This window comes from Apodemus sylvaticus, chromosome 22, assembly GCF_947179515.1.
Source record: "Apodemus sylvaticus chromosome 22, mApoSyl1.1, whole genome shotgun sequence".
Classification (NCBI taxonomy): domain Eukaryota; kingdom Metazoa; phylum Chordata; class Mammalia; order Rodentia; family Muridae; genus Apodemus; species Apodemus sylvaticus.
In genome coordinates, this window is record NC_067493.1 from 22,400,695 (window position 1) to 22,423,048 (window position 22,354).

The following is a 22,354-nucleotide window of genomic DNA, read 5'->3' on the forward strand; positions in this document are numbered from 1 at the left end:
CCAAGTCTCAAGAGCTGAGTGTGTTTCCTGCTAGGAGAAGGTTGTTGTGGCCCTGGAGTCTGGGTCACCTCAGTCCTAGGTGTGCACTCCAGGACATGTCCAGAGCTAGATTGGGTGTGACTGGGGTAAACAACAGGTAAAGACCAGGAAGCACCGGGAGGGACTGGAGAAAAGGCTCAGTAGTTAAGAACACTGGCTGTTCTTCCAGAGGAAGAACCTACCCAGATTTGTTTCCCAGCACCCACATGATGGTCACAATCTTCTGGAACCCAAGTCTCGGGGGATCGAGACCCTCTTCTGACCTCTGAGGGCACCAGGCATATATACACACAGTGAACAGGCGGCATGCACGCAAAGTAGCTTACACATATTTTTTTTTTTTAAAAAGTACAGACATGCCAGAAGCCACACACCTACATAGCCTCTGCAAGATAAAAGGACAGACATCCTAAACGCCTCAGCTGACCAGGGGGGCTGAGGAAATAGGTCAGCTTGTGGTGCAAACACGGGGACCTGAGTTCGCTCCTCAGAACCCATGTGAAAAGCTACACACCGTAAATAGGCTCTTATAATTCCAGTCCTGGAGGTGAGAGACAGGTGGATCCATAGAGGCTTGTGGAGACTTGATAGCTATCAGTCTGTCCTACTTAGCTACCTCAGTTAATTAAAATGGCCGGTGGCAACCCCTTTGCTCCCATGAGAAGCTGTGCCCTGTGGACCTTCAATCAGGGAAATCGATTCGTATGAGGCATGTGGAAGTTACTCAAAGGCAGAGAGAGCTTAGAGGATTCACCTGCGGAAGACATGGGCCTCGAGCTTTCAGGGCCAGCACCTTGTGGCGGACACTAGACCTAGAAGCCCAAAGGTCCAGGTCCTGTTCTAAAAGACACCACAATGTAGGGCCTTAGCAGGAATTCTGCGAGGGCCGGGAGAGGGCGCACCAAGGTATTACCTCCACCCCCAAGCCTTAGGACAGATGGCCTGGCCCATTGGGCCCATTGGTCCTAGAGCCTTTTCGGAGGGTACACTCCACCCACCTCGCCGATCAGCCACGCCCATCATGAGGAAGACCCTTCCATTCCAAGCCTAGCTCAGCTGGGTCTGCCTAAACCACTCCATCCTCGCATCAGTACCGCCCATCAGTGTGCTAGACCGCGCCCACCGGCTCAACTCTGCTGGGCCACTTCGCCACTTCGGCGCTCACAGCTAGAGCTACTTCGCTCTCTCCATTCTATCTAGGTTCTGCCACGCCCATCCGCCATCTAGGCCACGCCTATCAGCCCATTTCTGGAGGGATAGGGCGCGTCCCCTCCCCTTGGCTTCTCCCTCCTGTTGGCCTCTCAGCCCCCACACTCAGCTGGGGCCAATCAGTCCCGAGCGCTGGCCGAGCTTCTGCTCAGCTTAGCGAGCCTCTAGGCCACGCCCACCTAGCCCTACAAGTCTCTTCCCTGTGCCCCCCCCAACTCCCACCTCGGGTTGCCCCAACAGATCGTCCCTCCCACCAGGCTGCCTCTGCTTGAGTCGCCCCGCCCACTCCAGCTTACTCTGCCCAGACCCCGCCCACCTCAGGTGGGGCTGCCCCGCCCTCTGGCCGCTCAGCCCCGCCCACTCTGCCCGCCTCAGGTGGGGCTACCCGTCCCTTTGCTGGTCCCAGCCGCGGCAGGCTACGTTTACCTCACTGCTTCTCACGGACCGGAGCTCCGCAAAGTTTTGACATTCTGGCAGCGGAGACGCGCTCTGGCTCTCTCCGGCTGACAGCTGTGGAGGAGGCGGACTCTCGAGGGCCGCTCAGTCGCAAGTCCTAGGCGCTCCCGCCGCCCGGAGTCCGGCGGCCACGAGGCCCCGCCGCGTCCTCCCGCGCTCGCCCTCCCGGAGGCTGCAGCCATGTCTCGGGGACCGGAGGAGGTGAACCGGCTCACGGAGAACACGTACCGGGTAAGTGTGGGACTTTGCGGAGCTCGAGACCGGAGATGGGAGGTCCGGGACCCTGTGGTTCCGGGCTGAGGGCAGAGGCTGGGAGGCCCGGAGACTGGGGGACTCCGGGGTTCGAGGCCAGGAACGTGAGCCCCGCCAAGCAGCTGACCATTGTCGCCAGCGGGCTAGGTCGAGATTCTTTTTCACTTTCGAGATAAAGTAGGGACTTTACATGATGAGGGTCTCCCCTTCCCCCTTGGACTCTCGGAGACTTCCAGGGACCCCACATTTCCAGAGTTGGGGGGAAGGGGATTGGTGACTCGGACAACAATCTGCGGGGTCCCCGAGAGGTTCTTGTCCACCCCCAACTTCTCTTTGTGATCAGTGACTATGCTGGTCAGACCGCTGGGGCTAAACCCTCCCCAGATCCAAAAGCGAGAAAGAGAGAGAAAAAAGAGAGACAAGCTCGAGTTTCCTCGGAGAAAAGAAAGCGCTCAAGAATGTAGGGAGAAACTCCTCCGTAATTAGGAATCCAACGCCAGGTGAGCCTGGCTCCCTCAGCTCAGGGAATTTTCTAGGCTGCTAGGGAATCTGCTCCTGGGAAGCCTTGAAACGCTTTCTCCCCCATTTGGACTCTTTCATACAGTAGCTTTTAAGTTCGATTTGACTTTTCTTTTGATTTCTTTCTTTTCTTTTTTGTTTAGCGTTTTGATAGTTTTATACATCTATATACAATTATTACGAACATGTTCGCCCACGGTTGGACTTTTTCTACGTTGATGACTTGGGGGAGGTTAGTAGAGTCTGAGAGCACTGAGATTTTAATAAGAATTGACTTAAGCTGACAGAACGTGTGGTGATTGGTCGCTTAACTTGCATGTTATGTGAGAGAATTTTTCCAGAAACAGACATGGGATTAGAGGCCAGTTTAGTAAGTTTTAAGTACTTATAAATGAATTCCATTTGAAATGAGATATGCGTTTAATCATCTGCTATTAATAGAATACAAAACAACTTTTGTTTTAATTTCACTTAGGCCCACTGAACCCCTGAGATTTAAAGTTCTCTTAAATTTACTTGTAGTCATGATTAAACCCACTCTTTGGCCATTGCTCTGGGTATTTTTCCCCCCTAAAGTTGAATTTCTAGATTTGCAAGGTCTGAGTTCCTGAAATCAGAGTTTATTGAGTTGCTGGAAAATAATTTTAAAGCAATATGAAAATGTTTTCAGAATCCATGGTAGCTCCAAAATTTCTCCACCCTCTATGTGTGTACTATAACACTTACTCTAGACAAAGTAGACTGTCTTATTATGATTTTGAAGGCTCACAACTGTGACCAAAACTTGTTCCTATTGGTGTGCTTCCTTAATTACATGGCAATTTTTAGAAATGCCAGAAATTAGAATGTTTAAAGCCTTCTATTTGGATTGGCATTGTTCATCCTTAAATGATCTGAAGACTGGAGGTGTGGGGGTGCTGACAAAGTAAGGGAGTAAAGTGCCCTAGCGTGGTGCAGACAAGGAACTCAGATGATCGGTAAGGAAAAACCGGAACTGAGGAATGTAGGGTGTTTATTGTAGTTTGTGCGTGGAATCTGAGCATCTGCTTTGGTGGAAAACACAGGCGCAGTAAAGTTTCTCAAACACAACCAATTGTTTATCTTGCTGGTCTGGAAAGAAAATGTCGACTTGAGACAAGCAATCAGATACCCAAAGTAAACTGTTCTTTTTCTCACTTCTGACTGAGAAACCCTTGGTTGGGGTGTGGGCAGGCAGATTACAGCACCACAAATACGAACCATCTTGGCATGTCTTTTTACCCACAGAACTGGAGCAAGAGGAAAATTGTTCTGTTTTATCCCCATTTGTAGACATAAGGCATAGTAAGTCTTTTTGGGGGTGTTTTGTTTTTCTTTATTTAAAGACAGGGGTTCACTGTGTAGCCCTAATTGGCCTAGAATTTGATATGGAGACCAGGCTGACCTCAGATTCAGAAGTCCACCTTCCTCTGCCTCCTCCCAAGGGCTGGGGTTAAAGCACTACAACTCCTAGCTATTTTGTCGTTGTTTTTTCCTCTTTTTTTGAGATGCTCTTGTGTGTGCAGCAGTCCAGGCCAGCTTCCCTGGGAACTCACTATGTATCCCAGGCTCGCCTCAGACTCCTGATTTTTCTGCCTCAGCCTCCCCAGTGCTGGGATTGAAAGAGTACACCACCATAATAGCTCATTTTCAGTTTTGAAAGGCTGTAATAGATTGAAGATGAGAGAGACTGGTATGTTATTGGTTTCCATCTCCAAGTGTTGAAACATTTCAAAAGCTTTCTAAATATCAACTGATTTTAACCAGCTTTTTCTTAATATTTTTGGGGTTAGTTTTTTTTTTTTTTTTAAATTCGGAGATAATGGGATTTAAAAAAAAAAATCACAGCACTAGACAGGAGATTTCTATACCTATAAAACAAAGTGAAGGCAGCTAGCCCATAATTTGACTCTAAGGATATTCACACTTAAATTTACATTTATGGGGGTGATTGGAAGCCCGAAAAGCCTTTTATTATAATCAAGGCTGAAACATTTAAGTGCAGTATTGCAAAATTTCTACTGACAGTGTTGATGAATGGCATTCTTTTAAAAACAGATTTCTTTGTGTTACCTGGCAATCTACAATATTTTACTAATAAAAACACACCCTAACCAGGTGCGTTTACAAAAGTTTTAGGTGTGTGTGTGTTGTTGTTGTTTTTATTTTTTCTAATACTCAAATACCTTAACACCCCCCCCCCCCAGACAGGGTTTCTCTGTATAGCCCTGGCTGTCCTGGAACTCACGCTGTAGGCCAGGCTTGCCTCGAACTCAGAAATCCGCCAGCCTCTGCCTCCTAGAGTGCTGGGATCACAGGCGTGCGCCACCACTGCCCAGCTCTCAAATACCTTTTAAATAAAGGAATAAATTCTTTAGGGCAATGGGAGATTGGTAAAGTAGTGTGTGATTCTCTGTGTAGTATCAGATATCCTTAAATGTATATCTATCCATTGGCATGTTTTTAGATAAATGTTTACTGGATATCCATGCAGACTCCCAGAAGGATGCTATATCTTACTGTTTCATAAATAGCATGATAATAGGCCCTGAAAGAAAAAGTTGATCATTTGAGTTTAGCCAAAGATAACCAGTCTCCTTCCCTTAGCCTGTAGTGTGCTCAGAATTTGCCCTCGAAGGCGTTCTTGTGACTTTTGCATGTTTTTCTGATAAGAACTTGCTTTGGTGGATAAGGATGAGGCAAAGTTCAAAAACCTTTGCTTAAGAGGAACCACGACTTTTCTAGCAGTTAGGATTTCAAGGTCTTAGGAGACTGGGAAAGCATGAATGTAGTATCACCAAGGGCATCCTACCTGTGTGAAGGAAGAACATGACTCTCACTAAGGAAAGAGGGAAAGGACCACAGACACAACCTTTACCCAGTGCCATGAACAAAGGTGCGTTCTATTAAAGAACTAAGGTGCAGTGTATACAACTTAGGGAACTATGTATGCAAAAGCTGGAGAGGTGGTTCAGAATTTACTGCTCTTCCAGAGGACTTGAATTCTGTTTCTAGCATCCATGGAGGATGGCTTACAACTCCCTATATCTCCAGTTCTAGGGGATCTAGAATGATAACTGGAGAACAAATAAAACCAAATATATAGTAGATTAAAAAAAAAAAACAGACATTTAGCACCAACCATAATTTTAAAAGTTCTAAGATTGAGATCCTTTTCAATCTTAACAAAATTATTTATGGTACCACGAAACAATTGAAAATGGTGTGTGTGTGTGTGTGTGTACACATGTGTACACGTGTGTAGGTAATGGATAACAAGAGGTTGCATCAAGTGTCTTCCTCAGTCCCTTTCCACCTCATCTTTGAGACATGCTCTCTCGATGCACGGTGTTGGCTAGACTGACTGGCTGGCTAGCGAGCCCCGATACACTCCTGTCTTTGACTCACCAGTCCTGGGATCTCAGGCTCACACTGCCTCCTCTAACTTTTTACTTCGTTGCTGGGAGTCTAAAGTTCTTATGCTTCTAGAAAGAAACGCTTTATCACTGAGTCATTTCCCACCCTCTCTGACTCAGGAGACAGGGAGGCAAGCGGATCTCTGTGAGTTCAAGCCCAACTTGGTTTGTAAAGTGAGCTCAGGGCACACAATAAGATCCCCATCTCAAGAAGGAAAATAATATAAGAAAATGTTTCACACAAAGCAGTCAGGAAATGTCAGTTTTTCAGGAAGGCCTCTTTATTTAACTCTCTTAAAATTACCAATCTGTTTTCCAGCCCCACCTCAAGCTACTTTTCTTTTTCCCCCATAAAATTTATAACTGGAAGATATACGTTTACTCATTGTGTTTGTTCGCCTCTCCTCCCTCCCCGATGGGAATGTGAGCCGCTTAAGGTAAATACCTTTGTTTTGTTGTATTTCAAGCACCTAGAACAGTTCCTGGTACAAAGGTGTATTTGTTGAACCACTGCACATTTAATCAATTTAAGTGTTTAATCCTGTGTTCAGATCTCTGCTCCCTCCTTTGACGACATCTACCTCCAAAGGTAGCTGTGGATTCTTTATTTATTACCATGTTCTAAAGATCTATTTAAACTTTTATTTTCTGTGTGTGTTTACTTACTTGTATATGTATGCGCCGCATGCATATCTGGTGTCTTGACTGGAAGAGGGTGTCAGAGCCTCTGGAACTAGAGTTCCAGGTTGTTTTGAGCTGCCTTGTGGGTGCTGGGAATTGAGCCCTGCTTGTCTGCAAGAGCAGTGAGGGCTTTTAACTGTTGAGCCGTCTTCAGCACCAGCCTATTTATTTATTTAATTTCATATGTATTGCATGTATGACTGTGTGAGGATGTTGGATTAGAGACAGTTGTGAGCGGCCATGTGGATACTGGGAATTGAACCAGGTCCTCTCAAAGAGCAACAGCCAATGCTCTTAACCTCAGCCCAGCACCAGCCATTTTAAAATTGAGAAACAGACCTGGAGCCTGAGTGACCAGCTTCAGTCATTTACACCCCCAGCCTCTGAAGAGTGATTCAGTTTCTGGTGACTAACGAATGCACACAGCAAATAGATTTTCATAATTCGGTGATCTAAAAATGTCACTGAAATTTTCTCTTTTCTGGAAATTCATCATCATAGCCATACTTTGAACAGACCTTTAAATAAGAAACTGAGATGTTTTTTGTTGTTGTTCTTTTATTGGGTAGAGTAAGCCGTCAGGGCATGTGTTTCCTTGTTTGTCTTCTCAGCTTGAGTGTAATGGGGGTTGTGGAAGTGGAAGGGTCAGCTTGGTCTCCAGAGAGGATAGTCAAATCTGCATGTAAAGCTTTAAAATGCCTTTCTAGCTGAGAGTACTGGGATACCCCTTTGAACACAGCGCTAAGGCAGGAGAATTGCTGTGAGTTAAGAACAGCCCTGGCCACAGAGTAAGACACTGTCTCAGAAAAGTAAAAAACAAGTGCTGGAGAGACAGCTCAGCGATTCAGGTGTGAACTGCTCTTCCCGAGGACCCAAGTTTAGACCCCAGCACCCATGCTGGGGGCTCACAACTGTCTGCAACTCCAGCTCCAAAGAGCCTGTGTTCTCTTCTGGCCTCTTGGGCACCTGCACACATACATACAAACACACATACACATACACACACAAACACATATATACACACATACATACCATATATATATATATATTTATATTTATATTTATATTTATATAAAATCAACTGTTTTTAAAAAGTAAAAACAACTGATCTCTGAGGTATATTTAGTATATTTATTCTGTAGCTCTTTACATTATTTGGCATTTCTATCTTTCCTGTAACACTTTTTTTCTTCAGGTATCCTGAAGATAAAATGAGATTTGCAGAAGTCTAGATCACTTGCTGTTAGTTATCCAATGACTAAAAAGGAGGGTGTAAGAACACTGTGTCAGGGAACAGCAGGAAGAGTTGCCAGGTGTCAAATACAAATGGGACCAGCCCAGTGAGGTAAAATAAAATATAAAAGCAAATAGTAGTTTGCTTTTTGCTTTTAAAGCACACTTTGTTACTAAGGAGTTTAGCACCTGTTTGGTAAGATGGCTGGCCAGCATCCTTTAGTGTACAGCGAGGGAAGTTTCAGTGAGTTATAGTTTATTCAAGAAATTTCAGGACTGATATCTGCTAAAGGAAAGTTTTGTGTCTCTGTCTACCTGCTATTCTTTGTCGGGGGAGCTTGTACGTACATACTTGTGTGGATGTATACATAATGTGGATTCATGTATTTGGAGACCATATGCAGCATCAGGTGTCATCCTCAATTACTTTTCCCTGTGTTTTAGACAGGTCTCTCACTAAACCTGGAGCTCATCAATCATGTTAAACTAGCTGACCAATGAGCTCTAGAGACCCTCCCGTCCCTGGGTCTCCACCCCCTGAACTAGGATTATAGATATGGCTGCCACACTTGGTGTCACATGGTGCCCAGGATCCCAATTCAGTCCTCATGCCTGCTGGGTAGTTACTATATCAACTGCACCATCTCTGTAGTCCAGAAAACGTTTTGTTCGGTGGTGGTGGTGGTAGTGGTTTGGAGACAGTCTCGCTGTATAAATCCTAGACTGGCCTAGAATAAATCCTAGACTGGCCTAGAATTCACTATGCAGACCACGCTGTCCTCAGACTCAGAGATTAAAGGCATGTGCTACCACACCTGGCCAGAAATGTTCTTTTTAATTCGAGTCTTTATCCTGATTTCATTGTAATTGTATATGCTTGAGAGCAAGTCCTGAAAAGTATAATTTTCTGCATTTCCCATAGTGTTTGTATATATTAGTCAAGTTAGAGGATTTTGGAAATGATTTTTCCTCTAATAGCAGAATATTTCCAAAATTCCTATGAAAATTCTAAAAATAAGTCACCTGGAGTCTCATAATGCACAGACAACACTAACTCTTGTATCAATGCTTTTCAGTACATAGTTCCATGTCAGTATTTGGTACTTCAGCCTTTTGATGACTCCACAGTATTCTGAAACTCTTCATCATGAGTTATTGATCCAGCCCTGTTGTTAGATATAGATCATTGCCAGTAGGTTGCTATTAAGACACTGCAGTGGGCACGGCTGCAGATAAAGCTTTGGCCTCCCTAATCCAGGTTGATTTCCAAAAGTTAAATTCCCAGAAGGGCGCTGTGGGCCTGAGGTTTGCCCCAAATAATAATACTGACATTTGCATTGTGTGAATGCACTTTACACTGAACTCTTGGCCAGTTACAGAGATATTTTAAAGCCACTTCCTTTTTCTTTCTTTTTTTTTTTAAATCCAGAGAGAGATTTCATGTATTTGTTGCAGAAAAACATATCTGTCAACACTGTATAGATTACGGACATTGTCTAGAACACCTGAGATGGCATGTCTCCATGACTGGTGTAGTTTATAATCTGGAATGGATGGGTATTTAACAGAGTGAGCACATGGCCTTGTGAGCCTTCAGACCTATGTGCTTCTGTTCCTATTTTCATCAGCCTTCATTCCATATTCTCTGTTTTTCTCTACTTTGATTCTCTTTCCGGTTAGTCCCTGGTTGTAACAGTGACTAACAGATCTTTATAGATAAAGGTGAGACTAGTGTAAATGAGATAAAATGTTAGTTTTCTCTTTCTTTAGGAAAAATGTTTTCAGGCTGTTCCCAAAACAGGGAGTAAAATAGATGAGCAAACCTTAGCGACGCTCTGAAGGGTGGTTTACAGCCGGGAGAACTGCACATTTGACCCTAACTGCAGGGGTTGAGTGCCCTCCAGTTGGTCGCTGCAACTGATTCATTTATTTGGTTCTTTGGAGATTGAAAGTTCTGAAGCAGTAACAATCCCTTCACTATAAAATTTAGGAGCTCACGCCTTTAATCCCAGCACTTGTGAGGCAGAGACAGGCAGATTTTCTGAGTTGAGGCCAGCCTGGTCTACAGAGTGAGTTCCAGGACAGCCAGGGCTACACAGAGAAACCCTGTCTTGAAAAAACCAAAACCAAAACCAACCAACCAAACAAAAAATACTTAGTAGCAAGGGCTGGAAGGAAGCTAATAGCAACCCTACCCTTACAGAGGCCTTCAGTTTTAGGTTCCTAGCACCCAAGACACAACTGCCTCTAACTCCAGTTCCTGGGGAGCCAGCACCGTCTTTTGGTCTCCATAGTCACCGCACTCAAGTACACCTATGAAAACACACACATTAAAAAGTAAATGTTTTGGGGGCTGGAGAGATGGCTCAGCAGTTAAGAGCACCGACTGCTCTTCAGAAGGTCCTAAGTTCAAATCCCAGCAACCACATGGTGGCTCACAACCATCTGTAATGAGATCTGGAGCTCTCTTCTGGCCTATAGGAATGCATGCAGGCAGAACGCTATATACATATAATAAAGCTTTTTTTTTAAAAAAAGTAAATGTTTCATACAAAAATTGTAAACAATCCAGAAGCTTTCTCTCTCTCTGTGTGTGTGTGTGTGTGTGTGTGTGTGTGTGTGTGCGCGCGCGCGCACACACATATGCACAAATGTGAAGGTTAGGGGGCAACTTGTGGGAATTGGTTCTTACGCCATGTGGAACTGATTTCTGGCTTGGGTTAGGGTTAGCAGACTTAAAGGCAAAGGCCTTTACCCACTGAACCATCTCCTTGGCCCTGAAATGATTACTTTTATGTTTACCAAAAAATAAGCAGAAATGGATATACAGATTCCAGTTCAGTTAAATCTATTAGAGCTGTGGTAAAACTTAGTACTCACCACCTGTCTTGCAGGTTAACCTTTGAAGATAAAGCCTTAAGATTTTTCCCTTAAGTTTCACATAACAGGAATGCATTTGAGATGTTTACTAATCTGAAACTACAGTTGCAACAGAAGTTAAAACACTGAAAAATGTTCAAAGTACAGTTCTTGAGATGGTTTTAAGGTTTTTCCTGTTGCCAAGCAGTTTAGGATCAGCTGTGTCCTGGACACAGGTTCAAAACTAGTGATGACCTGTAAAAGGCATGGGGAAGTTCATCTGATTAGAGCACACCACCCAGGGTGAGGAGTGTGTAGGTGAGAAGAGATGACAGGTCAGACAACTGCTGACCCTCAGGCTTGCTAAGAAAGGTACAGGCAACAATCCTGTCCCTTTCAGATGCTTATCAGACACTGACTCCTGAGACTGGGAGTAATAGTTCACTTCTGACCAGAAAACATCCTCAAATAACAAACCAGGAAAATAGCAGTTATAATTCCTTATTTTTTTTTTTTTTTTTTTTTTTTTTTTGAGTAAGGGTTTCTCTGTGTAGCTCTGACTGTCCTGGAACTCACTCTGTAGACCAGGCTGGCCTCGAACTCAGAAATCCGCCTGCCTCTGCCTCCCAAGTGCTGGGATTACAGGCATGCACCACTATGCCCCGCAATAATTCCTTATACTTAAGTTTTGTTGCTGGGATTACAGGCATGCACCACTATGCCCCGCAATAATTCCTTATACTTAAGTTTTGTTGTTCCGATTTTTTTTTTTAAATGAAATGTTGGCAAATGATCTGGAGGTGCAGCTCATGGTCGGTCATTGCCTAGCATGCATGAAATCCTAGAAATAAAAATAAATCGAGTATGGAGAAATGGCTGAGTGAGTAAGACAGCTTGTTGTGAAAGCATGGGGAACTGAGTTCTAATTCAGCTCCCATAGAAATCCTGGGCATGGCTATGCGCTTGTCTATAACAGCAGCACTGTGCAGGGTGGAGGCAGGAGGATGGCAGGAACCACTGGCCACTAACCTAGCTCTAGATTCAGGCCTGGTTTTCCAGGAAGAAGACAGCGATAGAGCAAGATACCCCATCGTCTCCGGCCCCTCATGTTTACAGGCACATAAACCTGCTTCCACACAGTGTAAATAAGATAAATAGTGGAGATTGGTACTCCTCACATTCCTGTGACTACAATTGTCCCGTGCTCCTTAACCGAGGGGACTGAGACAGCGGCCGTAGTAAACAACAGCCTTGTTTCCAGCACCTGTTATCTGTTACGCATCTGCCAAGCTTACCACAAGCATCCACACTTTTCTTCAGCTGTTTTCTGCAGACCCACAGCTGTACCCAGGCTCTGTGGTCACCACCAGAAACCACAGTAGAGTAAGGCAGCGTGGTCTGTATAGCTAAAGACAGGACAATGCTGGCAGTGTGTCACCCTCCCAGCTCCTGCCCTGAGCCACCGATGGCTTCCTTGACCTGTCCCAGAGGAGCACTGCCTTTCTGTTCCCTTATCGTTTTCTTTTCTCATTTTGGCAGTATTATGGACAACATGGCAGGTTCCTCCATTCTAGGGAGTGTTTACTCCTGAGTCACACTTGCAGGCTCTACCTCTTGAGCTGCATTCGGGCCCTCTTTACTTTTGAGGTAGGGTCTCACAAAATTGCCTAGGCTGTCCTTGAACTCCAGATCTCCTGCTTCAGCCTTCTGGGTAGCCCGGATCCCAGGCCTACCTCCAGGCCATCTGTTTATGCTTTCCTTTGGACTTTGTTTTGTTTTCCACTTGGACCAAAGGAAATGATTTTATTTGAGAAAAGTTGCTTTTTTTTTTTCAAGGCAATTTGTAAGACGTTCTTGAGAAATTGGCTATTCAAAGAAGTCGATGAAACTCAAAAATTATACAAGTTAGGGGCTGTAGAGATGGCTCCATGGTTAAGACTGCGTAATGCCCTTGCAGAGGACCCAAGTTGAGTTTCCTGCACCCACACTGGTACTCTAGATCCAGGGGATCCAACACCCTCTGATTTTTGTGGTAGCCACATTCACATGCACATACCCACAATCAGGCACAGATGCATACACATATATCTAAAAAGCATATATTTAAAAGAGATTTTTATTCCTTGTCCTTCAGTCTAAGAGTATAAGTAAAGATCATGAATTGTCTCAAAATTATTTGAATTTTGATTTATTTTTCTCTGATTTCAAGGCATACAATTTTAATGCACATCAGAATGACCTGTCTCTTTGACAGGGACTCACTAGAGTTATTCCACAGATAAAAATGGTATTTGGAAGGAACTGATAAACTTAAAACAACAAACAATGCTTGTACGAAATGAGCATGCTTTGATCTGATAAAGTCCCTGTTGCTCTTAAGTACTTTGGGGGAATTTCTAAACAAATTTCAGCATAGCATATAAACCACCCTTTCCTGCTGATCCATTGTTTTTAAACAGTCTGCCACTCTTGCTGGCCTGGAGGTCACAGAAATCCTCCTGCCTCTGCCTCCTGAGTGCTGGGATTAAAGCTATGTCTGGCTTATTGCTTGCCTTTTATCCCCGGTCATATGTTTTAAAAACAGCAAGCAGGAAGAGCTAGCGGCAGGCATGCAGGTCAGACCACTTCCCTGAGGTCTAGTTACTCCTTCAGAGTATGTTTCCATTGGTGGTTCCTCTAAACCCAATTATCATTCCTTTAACGATTGCCTTTTAATTAATTATTTGGGGGGTATATGTGTATGCGATGACATACTTTCAGAGGTTAGAGGATAATATTCTGGAGTTGGTTCTCTCCTTCCAGCTTGTTGGTCCCAGAGAGTGAACTCAAGTTATTAGGCTTAGTGGCAAGCCCCTTTACCGTACTGAGCCATCTTACTGGCCCCCATATATGCCTTTTCAATATAATAAAATTACATATTTCAAAATGATGTGCATTTCAAAATGATATGTGAATAACACTTAAAACATTTGTATATATGCAGTGTGTATATGCTTGTGCATGTAAATGAGTTTAGTGTGTGCCTGCCACACATACAGAGATCAGAGGACAGCCTCCCATGTCTGTCCTGACCGTTTACCTTATTTAGGACAGGTCTCTGTTGTTTTGCTATTGTGTTGGCCTGGAAGCCTTGGGGGAACTCTGCTGTCTTCACCTCCTGTCTCCTCGTAGGAATACACTGGGGTTACAGGTGCCGCACTGCAACCAGCTTTCCTGTTGGTTTCAGGGGTTGAAACCCAGCTCTTCTTTCTTTGACCACAAGAACCATCTCCCAGTCCAGTATTTGCATTTTTATTTTTCTTCCTCTCCATTTGGTTTGCCTTAGTATCTTTCATGCCCATCTCTATGAAGCCATGCGACTAGAACTCTCTTCATTCATCTTTGTAGATGAATGGGCCTAGCATAGGGCCAAGCTTGGTGTGGGCTTCTAATAAAGCTTATACAATGTCTATTTATGCTGTAAATATCTCAGTGGGAGAGCTTTATGGAGTTGGCAGAATGAAATTTAAGTACGCATATTCTCCAGTTCTTGCCACGATCCATTCATTCTCATATTTATTTTTATTTCTGGAAAATACCAGAAGCAAAAGCACATTTTCAGATTCTGGTTGGAATGTTACTTCCACATTCAAAATTGTCTGACTGACAGTACTGTACTTTATTTAGACTAGGAAGCTTTGCCCTCCCATTCTGGCAAACAAAACAAACCGCTACAAGTCAAGCAATAATGGAAACTACTGTTGTAGTTGGAATTTTGAGTAGTTTTTATTTTAGTCATAGATACCTTCTCTCTGAAGTTCATACTCTAAAAGTTGGTTGAAGTCTGGAACAGGATTCTAAAATCCCGTTTTGGGGACAATGCCTCACTAGCCCAGGCTGGCTCTGAACTCTCGATTCTCCTGCCTCAGTCTCCCAAGAGTTGTCAATATAGCCTGTGCCATCCCTGCTGATTATATCCTTCCATGTTTGTTTGTTTTTCTGGTTGATCTTGTTTTTCATTTAAGTCATGTGAACATGGCATTGTGTGTGTGTGTGTGTGTGTGTGTGTGTGTGTGTGTGTGTTTTCAGAGGACACTTTCTGAGAGTTGTTTCTCTCTGTGTACTGTGTGGATCCCAGGGATCAAACTCAGGTCTTCGGGTTGTAAGCATCTTTACCTGCCTAGCGATCTCACCAGCCATTTTCTTTCTTTGTTTTTGGACAGGGTCTTCCTATGTATTCCAAACCTCTGGAATGCACACTTCCTTTCGCTTGCGTCCGTTAACTTCCGTAGTGCTGGAATAACAGATGTGCACCTCCACATCTCCCATGGCTTTGTTTTTTAATAATTGAGAACCTAGATTTTATAAGTTAGCATGCTGATTTGAATGCTCTCAAAAATAATTTTCTTAGCAGCCTTACTAGAGAAGGTAGGGCCGCCTTCTCATACCTTCCTCTGTAGCCGGGAGCCTTTTTGTTGATTTGCTTGTGCTTTAGCTTCAGGCAAGTCCTTGTTGCCTAAACAAGTGGAGAATACCTCACTGCTATCTGTTTCTTTATTGTTTGTTTAAAGCTGGGCCTCAGGTAGCCCTGGCTGACTTCATGTAGCAAAGGCTAGCCTTGAATTCCCAATCTTACTGCCTCTACTTCCCAAGTGCTGGGATTATAGGCCTATACCACTTGTGTTCTGTGGTTGGACAAGGCATGGTATGCGCTCTACCAACTGAACTGTAAACCCAGGAGTTCAGACACTGGGTCGAACCTGACAGTATAGACCTTGTGTTCTGGGTGATAACACTGGCTTCTGATTTCTTGATTGATTATTGGGAATCACAGGACCTAATAGGTGCTCCCTTAAGTGCCAGTAACATTCTACAACCAATAGAGGGCTGTTCCTGTGCTTCACTGTCCACTGTTCCCGTAGCTTCTTTTCACTCAGGCCACGTTGCTAGAGACAGACAGATCCATGTGCTCCTATAGGCCCCTGCATGACCTTTGTACCCTAAAGGATTACTTTGGCAGAAGTAATTCTGTGTAACCAAAACCTGGTTTATAGGAGAAGGGAAAATGATCAGTGGAGGATTTTCTCTGGGGCTGGATATTTCCTATGGAAGTTTCCTTTATAGAAGGACATAGTAAGGTTATATTTTCCTGGAAACAGATGTCTGCCAAACACCTTCTCCACCCATAGCTGGAAAGACAGATGCTAATCCAGCAGATCTGTCTCAAAATGGATGTGTTATCATTTTTTGCTAATGGGACAAATTGATTTTTACTCTGGGAGAGGCAATTGCTGCAGAGATGGACATGGGCATAAACACTTTATAGACTGAGAATACTTTCTGCTCATCCTAAACTAGTGTTCAGTGAGGATGGTAGGTGACCTCATCTGACTTATCCTGAAGAAATAGCTCAAAAGCCAAGCATGAGAATCTAGGTTTGATCCCCAGAACACACACTAATTTATACACACACACACACACTTCTAATCCCAGCCCTGGGAAAGCAGAGATAGGCAGATCTTGGGTGTTCTCTGACCAGCTATCTAGCCTAATCACGAGCCCCAAACTAGTGACAGACATTTTGAATGAATAAGGTGGACAGCACTAAGTGGTGTTTTCAGAATCTGCAAGCCTCTTAAACCTTAGTAGACAGAGGGCAGAGCCTTGTAACTTTTATGATTCTCTAGTGGAGCTTTTACTTTGCGTTAATGAAGTTGCAAGCACTGGCCCCATTACCTCAGGCTTGATCTTAGGGCTAATTGGCCCACTGGGCCATTGTGTCTGTAGCAGTGTGTTCAGATGCATCTGTGGAGTCGAAAGGGCCGCAAGTAGCATATCAGCACGAACACATAAATCTCTATATACAGGCTTCAACACTGCGGGACATTGAAGGTTGGCACTGCTCCTGTTCCCGGATCGCAATGCAGTGGGGGTTAACCTCAGGTCCTTGACCTTAATTCACGTGTGCTTTCAAACAAGGTGACAGGGGAGTGAACAGATAGGTGATATCACGTGTGGTAACAGCAAGCACTGGAAAATAGATCCAGGAACACAGCAAAAGCAAGGAGAGAGGGAGGCAGCCGTTGCCCTGCCTGGGGAAGACGAGGGCCAGGGTAGGTGTCTGAGAGCTGAGCTGAGACCCAGTAGGCCTGGTGTCCAGCGCCAGAGCCTTCAGCTGGGAAGAGCAAATAATGGATTTGGCTCTTTGAGATTTGCAACTTATGAAGGACCTGGAACATAGTGGCTGGGGGTAGTGTGAGTTCAGTTGCCAGGAATGGCCCAGTTTGAAATATCCCTTCCTCGTACCATGCTGCTAAAAAGACAGAAACCAAACATAAGAACTAAAGATAAATCTATTAAATCTTACCAGGATCTGCCTTATGTTGGGTTTCTTCTTCTGATTAGATGATTTTTACATGTATAGTCTTGGAGGGGGGGTTATTTTGTTTTTTATTTTTGTTTTTGGGTGCTGAGGTTTAAACATAGAACCTCATGCATGTAAGACAAACACTCTACTGAGATATAACTCCAGCCACTGTGTGTATATTAAAATATATATATTTAACACTGAAATTAAAAATAGCTTTTGGTACTTTTGTAGAGGTCTTGCCCTTTACAATCGAGTAGACAAACAGTATAATCAAAAATATTGGTGAAGATGTTTGGATAAAATAGTATTTTTGTGTAGAAAGTTATAGAAGTATAAATTGCTGCAGCCTCTTTCTCCCTTGGTGATATGTAATAAAATCCATTACCTACTCTGTGTCTCAGATATTCTATTTTCAGATAAATTCTTACCTCTGCATATAGGAAGAATGCAGTTTATTACCTCATGACTGATGGTTACACAAGCTTGTAAGAATCAACTTTCTATCAGTGGAGAAATATATGGACAAAATGCATGTTTTTATATAATGTGTATGTATACATTTGCATGTGCGTCTAATAAAAGTGCAAAATGTTAGCCAGGTAGTGGTGGGATGCTTTTAATCCCAGCTCTTGGGAGGCAGAACCAGACAGATTTCGGAGTTTGAGAATAGCCTGGTGTATATATACAGAAACCCTGTCTCAAAAACAAAAACAAAAAAAACAAAAACAAAAACAGGGATAAAAAGAGTAGAAAGTGTTTTAGGAGGTTGACTTATATGATTGTGGGAGGTGGTGAGTGAGCACTGTGTCGGGCTGGAAGGTGACACAGTTCCCAAGTATCACAGGGGCACCTCAGTTTTGCTAAGGCCTTCCAGCTGATTAGATGACATCCACCCACCCAGAATTGCTTTTGCCATCTGTTAGAAGATATTGATATTAGTCATTTCTGCAAAATACTTCTGTGGCCAGGTCTCAGAAGTATAACTTTTAATAAAAAGGAAAAGAGAAGCGTGGAATGAATTGGATCATACCACAAATGTTTATTATATAGGTATTGTTTCAATAGATAAAGTAAAAACATCTTAATCGGGACTAAATGTGTGTATATATAAAGATATAAAGCATAGATTAGAAAGGCATCAGTAGTCTTGATGACAGATTCTCTGTGGACTAGCATGACATCATTAGGACACACAGTGATCTTATCTGCAGTAGGTAGGGGCTTTCTGCGGACAGGCCGGTAAAGACAGTGCTAGCCTTTAGTTAATAATTCCTGTCAGGACTAAGTGACTGTGAGTTCTTTTTTCTATTATACTTTTTAAAAAGTGTACTTACCTGTACATGTGTGCACATGTGTGAGATTAGAGGAAAACTTTCAGGATTCAGTTCTCTCCTACCCTGTGGATTCTATAGCTCAAATTCTGGTCAGCAGGCTATGCAGCAAACAACTCTACCTACTAAGCCATCCTGCTGGCTCCATATACTTCTGTTTTCTTTCTCCTTTTGTTCTTTTTTTAAATGTGAAACAAACATAGGAAGAGATCGGAAATAACTCAAAAGCTATCGGGAGGTTAATTATAGTCACAAAAAAATGGGTAGTAAGAATCTAAGAAAATATATATAAAAAAAAAACTATAGCTATTTCCTTAATTTCTCATAATGTAGTGCTCTGACATCACAAAAGCATTTTTACCCCAGTGTGTTTCACAACACACCTGAAGAAGCGATTGAGGCACCAGGGTGAGTACAGAAGTTGGTAGTGAAGCCTCTTGCTGCCCATTGGATGTTTACCAAGGTTTAAGATGTAATGCCTTGGACTGGAGAGATGGCTCAGCAGTTAAGAGCACTGACTGCTCTTCCGAAGGTCCTGAGTTCAATTCCCAGCAAGCACATGGTGGTTCACAACCATCTGTACAGCTACAGTGCACTCATATACATAAAATAAATAAATCTTTAAAAAAATATAATGCCTCAGAGTTTCTGAATCTCATCTGTAAAATATAGTAACCAGTAACCATGAGGTTAGAATCAAACAAGATCCAAGTCAAAGATTGGGTCTAGAGCCAGGATTATAACACCATGAGTATTAACAGATACTTCAAACCTAAACAATTAATAAAAGAACCCAAACCTCTCAGCTGAATAAAGCAGATAAGAACACCTTTAATTTTCTGTGGTTGGCTCCTTCTCTAGATATTTTGTGGTCACGACCTCTCTCATCCTGATAATGACATTTTGAGGTAGGAGAGCTGATATATTTCTGTGTTACCTAGAGATTCCTGAGTAAACAGGAAAGGCCATCTGTTTGAAGATCGACCAGTATTTTAGAGCTCTGCTCTTGCAATATTAATTACAATGGTTCAGTGTGTACCAAGCATCAAGTATTGTGAAGAGTGTATAAGTGCACCTAGCGAGCTGGGGCGGGGCCTCAGGGCAGAGTGTTTGACTAGCATGCTTAAGGGTCTGGGTTTGATCACAGTACTGCAGAAATGGATATGTAACAAAACAATAGGAGTTCCATAATGTTAGATTATCAATTCAGTTTTCATATTTATTAGAAAATAAAAATTATCACTATTACCATTTGTAAAGCAGACTAAGGCTCACAGAGGTGATGTTAATCACCCAATTATTTAAAATGGACCTTGTCTCCCACACTTGCAGTTCCTTTGCTCCTATGATGGCGTGTTACAGATTACAGACAACACAAATTACATAGAGTGCCATTTGATAGATAATAAAATAGTATAGATTTACGGGAGCCAAAATGTTTTGTTTTTTCATTTGTTGTTTTGTGTTGTTTTGAGACAGGGTTTCTCTGCCGAACAGCCTTGGCTGGCCTGGAACACTGTAGACCAAGCTGGCCTGGAATTCACAGAACTCTGCCTGCCTCTGCCTCCCAAATGCTGGGAATAAAGACATGCATCGCCAAGCGTAGCAACAGAGAGGGTTTTTGAGTTTACATCTTTGAATAAAGTTTTTGTTTGTTTTGCTTTGCTTTTTTGAGACAGGATCTAGCCTGGCCTCCAGCTCTCAGTCCTCCTGCCTCAGCCCCCTAAGTGTTGGCATTGCAGGCACGTATCCCAAAGCTGGCTCAAATAAGTATTTCTGGTCTAGCTTAGTGCTCAGAAAGCCCCATCTCAGTTCCCCGAGTTTCCTTACCCAGCTCACGCTCCATGCCTGTGACGAGCGTGAACAATGCGACTCTTGTGGCCGCCGCTTGGCCCTCAAGCAGTTCTCTCTCTGCCAAATTTGCTTCTACTACTTTCCTCAAGGCTGAGGAGGTAATCAAATATTGGCAAGGTTAGGACAGGAACAGCAGCTTCCAGAACCACTCAAGGAAGAAGGAAGCAAAGCTTTCTTCAAATGAAGCCTGTCTCTGGGTATCCTTAGTTAACTCTTGCCACAGATGTGTCTGCCACACAACTTTAACATTCGTCTCCATTCATACAAGGGCTTGTATCAAATGACATAAAAGTCCAAGCTGTAGAACTTGGCATTTATTTAGAGACTTGTAAACCACTTAAAGATTAATATTCTTCTGTAAATATTATTCATATTTTTGGCTTTTTGGAGACAGGGTTTCTCTGTATAGCTCTGGCTGTCCTGGAACTCACTCTGTAGACCAGGCTGGCCTTGAACTCAGAGATCCGCCTGCCTCTGCCTCCCAAGTGCTAGGATTAAAGGCGTGAGCCACCACTGCCTGACTTTTTTTTTTTTTTCCTTAAGTCTTCTGTTTTTACCTCCAGACTAGAAATGGAGTTACTCTTTCCTGCTAATGACCTCCAGTTGTAGACAGTGCCAAAGCTCAGGTCTTAGCAAACCTGGCCACAGCCCCGGCCTTTGACCTAATGACTGCTTTCCTAAAACACAGGACCCATTCAACGCTCAAGTGCGCACTGCCCACTGCTGTAACATCTTCCAGACTTCACGGTACAAAGGCAGTGGTGCTTTTTTGTTCTTCAGTTTAAAAATAACTTGTACTTCAGCTAAAATAACTAGATTCATGGCCAAGAGCCAGTATAGAAATGGATTTTCCATGGTTGAAAGGGGCCAAGGTTTCTGTAGCGAAACCTAAATATCAAAGAACTAAATGATGCCTTGAACTTTTCTAGCATAAGAACTCTAGTTTTCTTCAAAGCTGGTTGTATAGTCTTAAGGCTCAGTTAAAAATCTATGAATTATTTAGAGTGATTCTCATTTCTTGGCCTTTTAGCTAAGACTATGTGTGGATAGTGATTTATATGTGGGATTCAATGCTCATCATAAGATGTAAAGTTATTAAGTATTTCAAGAGTTATTTATTTTTAAGAAATCAAATTATGAGTAAATATGGTGATGTACACCTTTAATGCTAGCACTTAAGAGGCAGAGGCAGACCGATCTCTGAGTTCAAGGCTAGCCTGGTTTACATAGTGAATACCAGGCCAGCCAGGGCTATATGATGAGACCCTGTTTTAAAAGAAAAATAAATTAAGATGCAGAGGAGGTAGCTCACTTGGAAAAGTGCTTGCTTACAAGCATTTCGAGCTTAGTTTGATCCCCGGCACTGACATAAAGACCTGGGCATGGTTGTGTGTGTTTGTGACGCCAGTATTCACAAGTTGTCAAAGATGTGGATGCTTGAGCCTTGCTGGGCAGCCACCCTAGCCTCATAGACAAGCCCTGGGCTCCACTGAGAGACTCAGTCTCAAGAAACATGGTGATGCCTCTTAAGGAAAGGTACCTTAGTTTGACTCCTGGTCTCCACATGCATGCACACATACATGCACCTGCACATGCCCAGGCATACTCAACCAAATTACACTTTCTTATTTTATACAAATAATATACTTAGAACAGATCTAGTTTTTTGGTTTTGTTTTGCTTTTTATATGACTGCTCGTATGCTATAGGACAGAGTAGCTCTTTCATGGTTTCCTCTAATTTTACCATACACACCCAGCTTCATACGAATATTACAGGAACTTTAGTGATGCTGCATTCAAAATAGTTTTATTTTTCAAATTAGGGTGTGACCATTTTCTAATGAGGGTTTTACTGTTGTAGTTTTGAAACTGTTGCATATTTCAGGCTGGGTTCAAGCTCCTGTGACATAAAGGATAGCCTTAAACTTGTGAACTTCTGATCTTCTGCTGCCTCCCAAGTGCTGGCATTATATATCTGCACCAGTATGCCCAGTTTCTGTAGTGCTGAAGATGGGACCCCGGGGCTTTATGCTTACTAGACAAATGTTGTGCCAAGTAAGCCACATCCCCATGAAGTCATTAGGTTTTAAGAATCATTGAGTTCTACATGCAGATGGGATGGCAGAGCGGCCCAGC

The 22,354-nt window shown here is 43.2% G+C and overlaps 1 protein-coding gene across 1 annotated transcript in view; it reads left to right on the forward strand.

The window, feature by feature from the left end:
- Positions 1 to 1,624: 1,624 nt before the first annotated feature.
- Baiap2l1 (BAR/IMD domain containing adaptor protein 2 like 1) overlaps positions 1,625 to 22,354 on the forward strand; it is an 86,088-nt gene continuing 65,358 nt past the window's right edge. Inside the window, exon 1 of the mRNA XM_052167897.1 lies at positions 1,625 to 1,935. Coding sequence (XP_052023857.1) covers positions 1,885 to 1,935 — 51 coding nt within the window. The 5' untranslated portion in view covers positions 1,625 to 1,884. The remainder of the gene's footprint in view (positions 1,936 to 22,354) is intronic.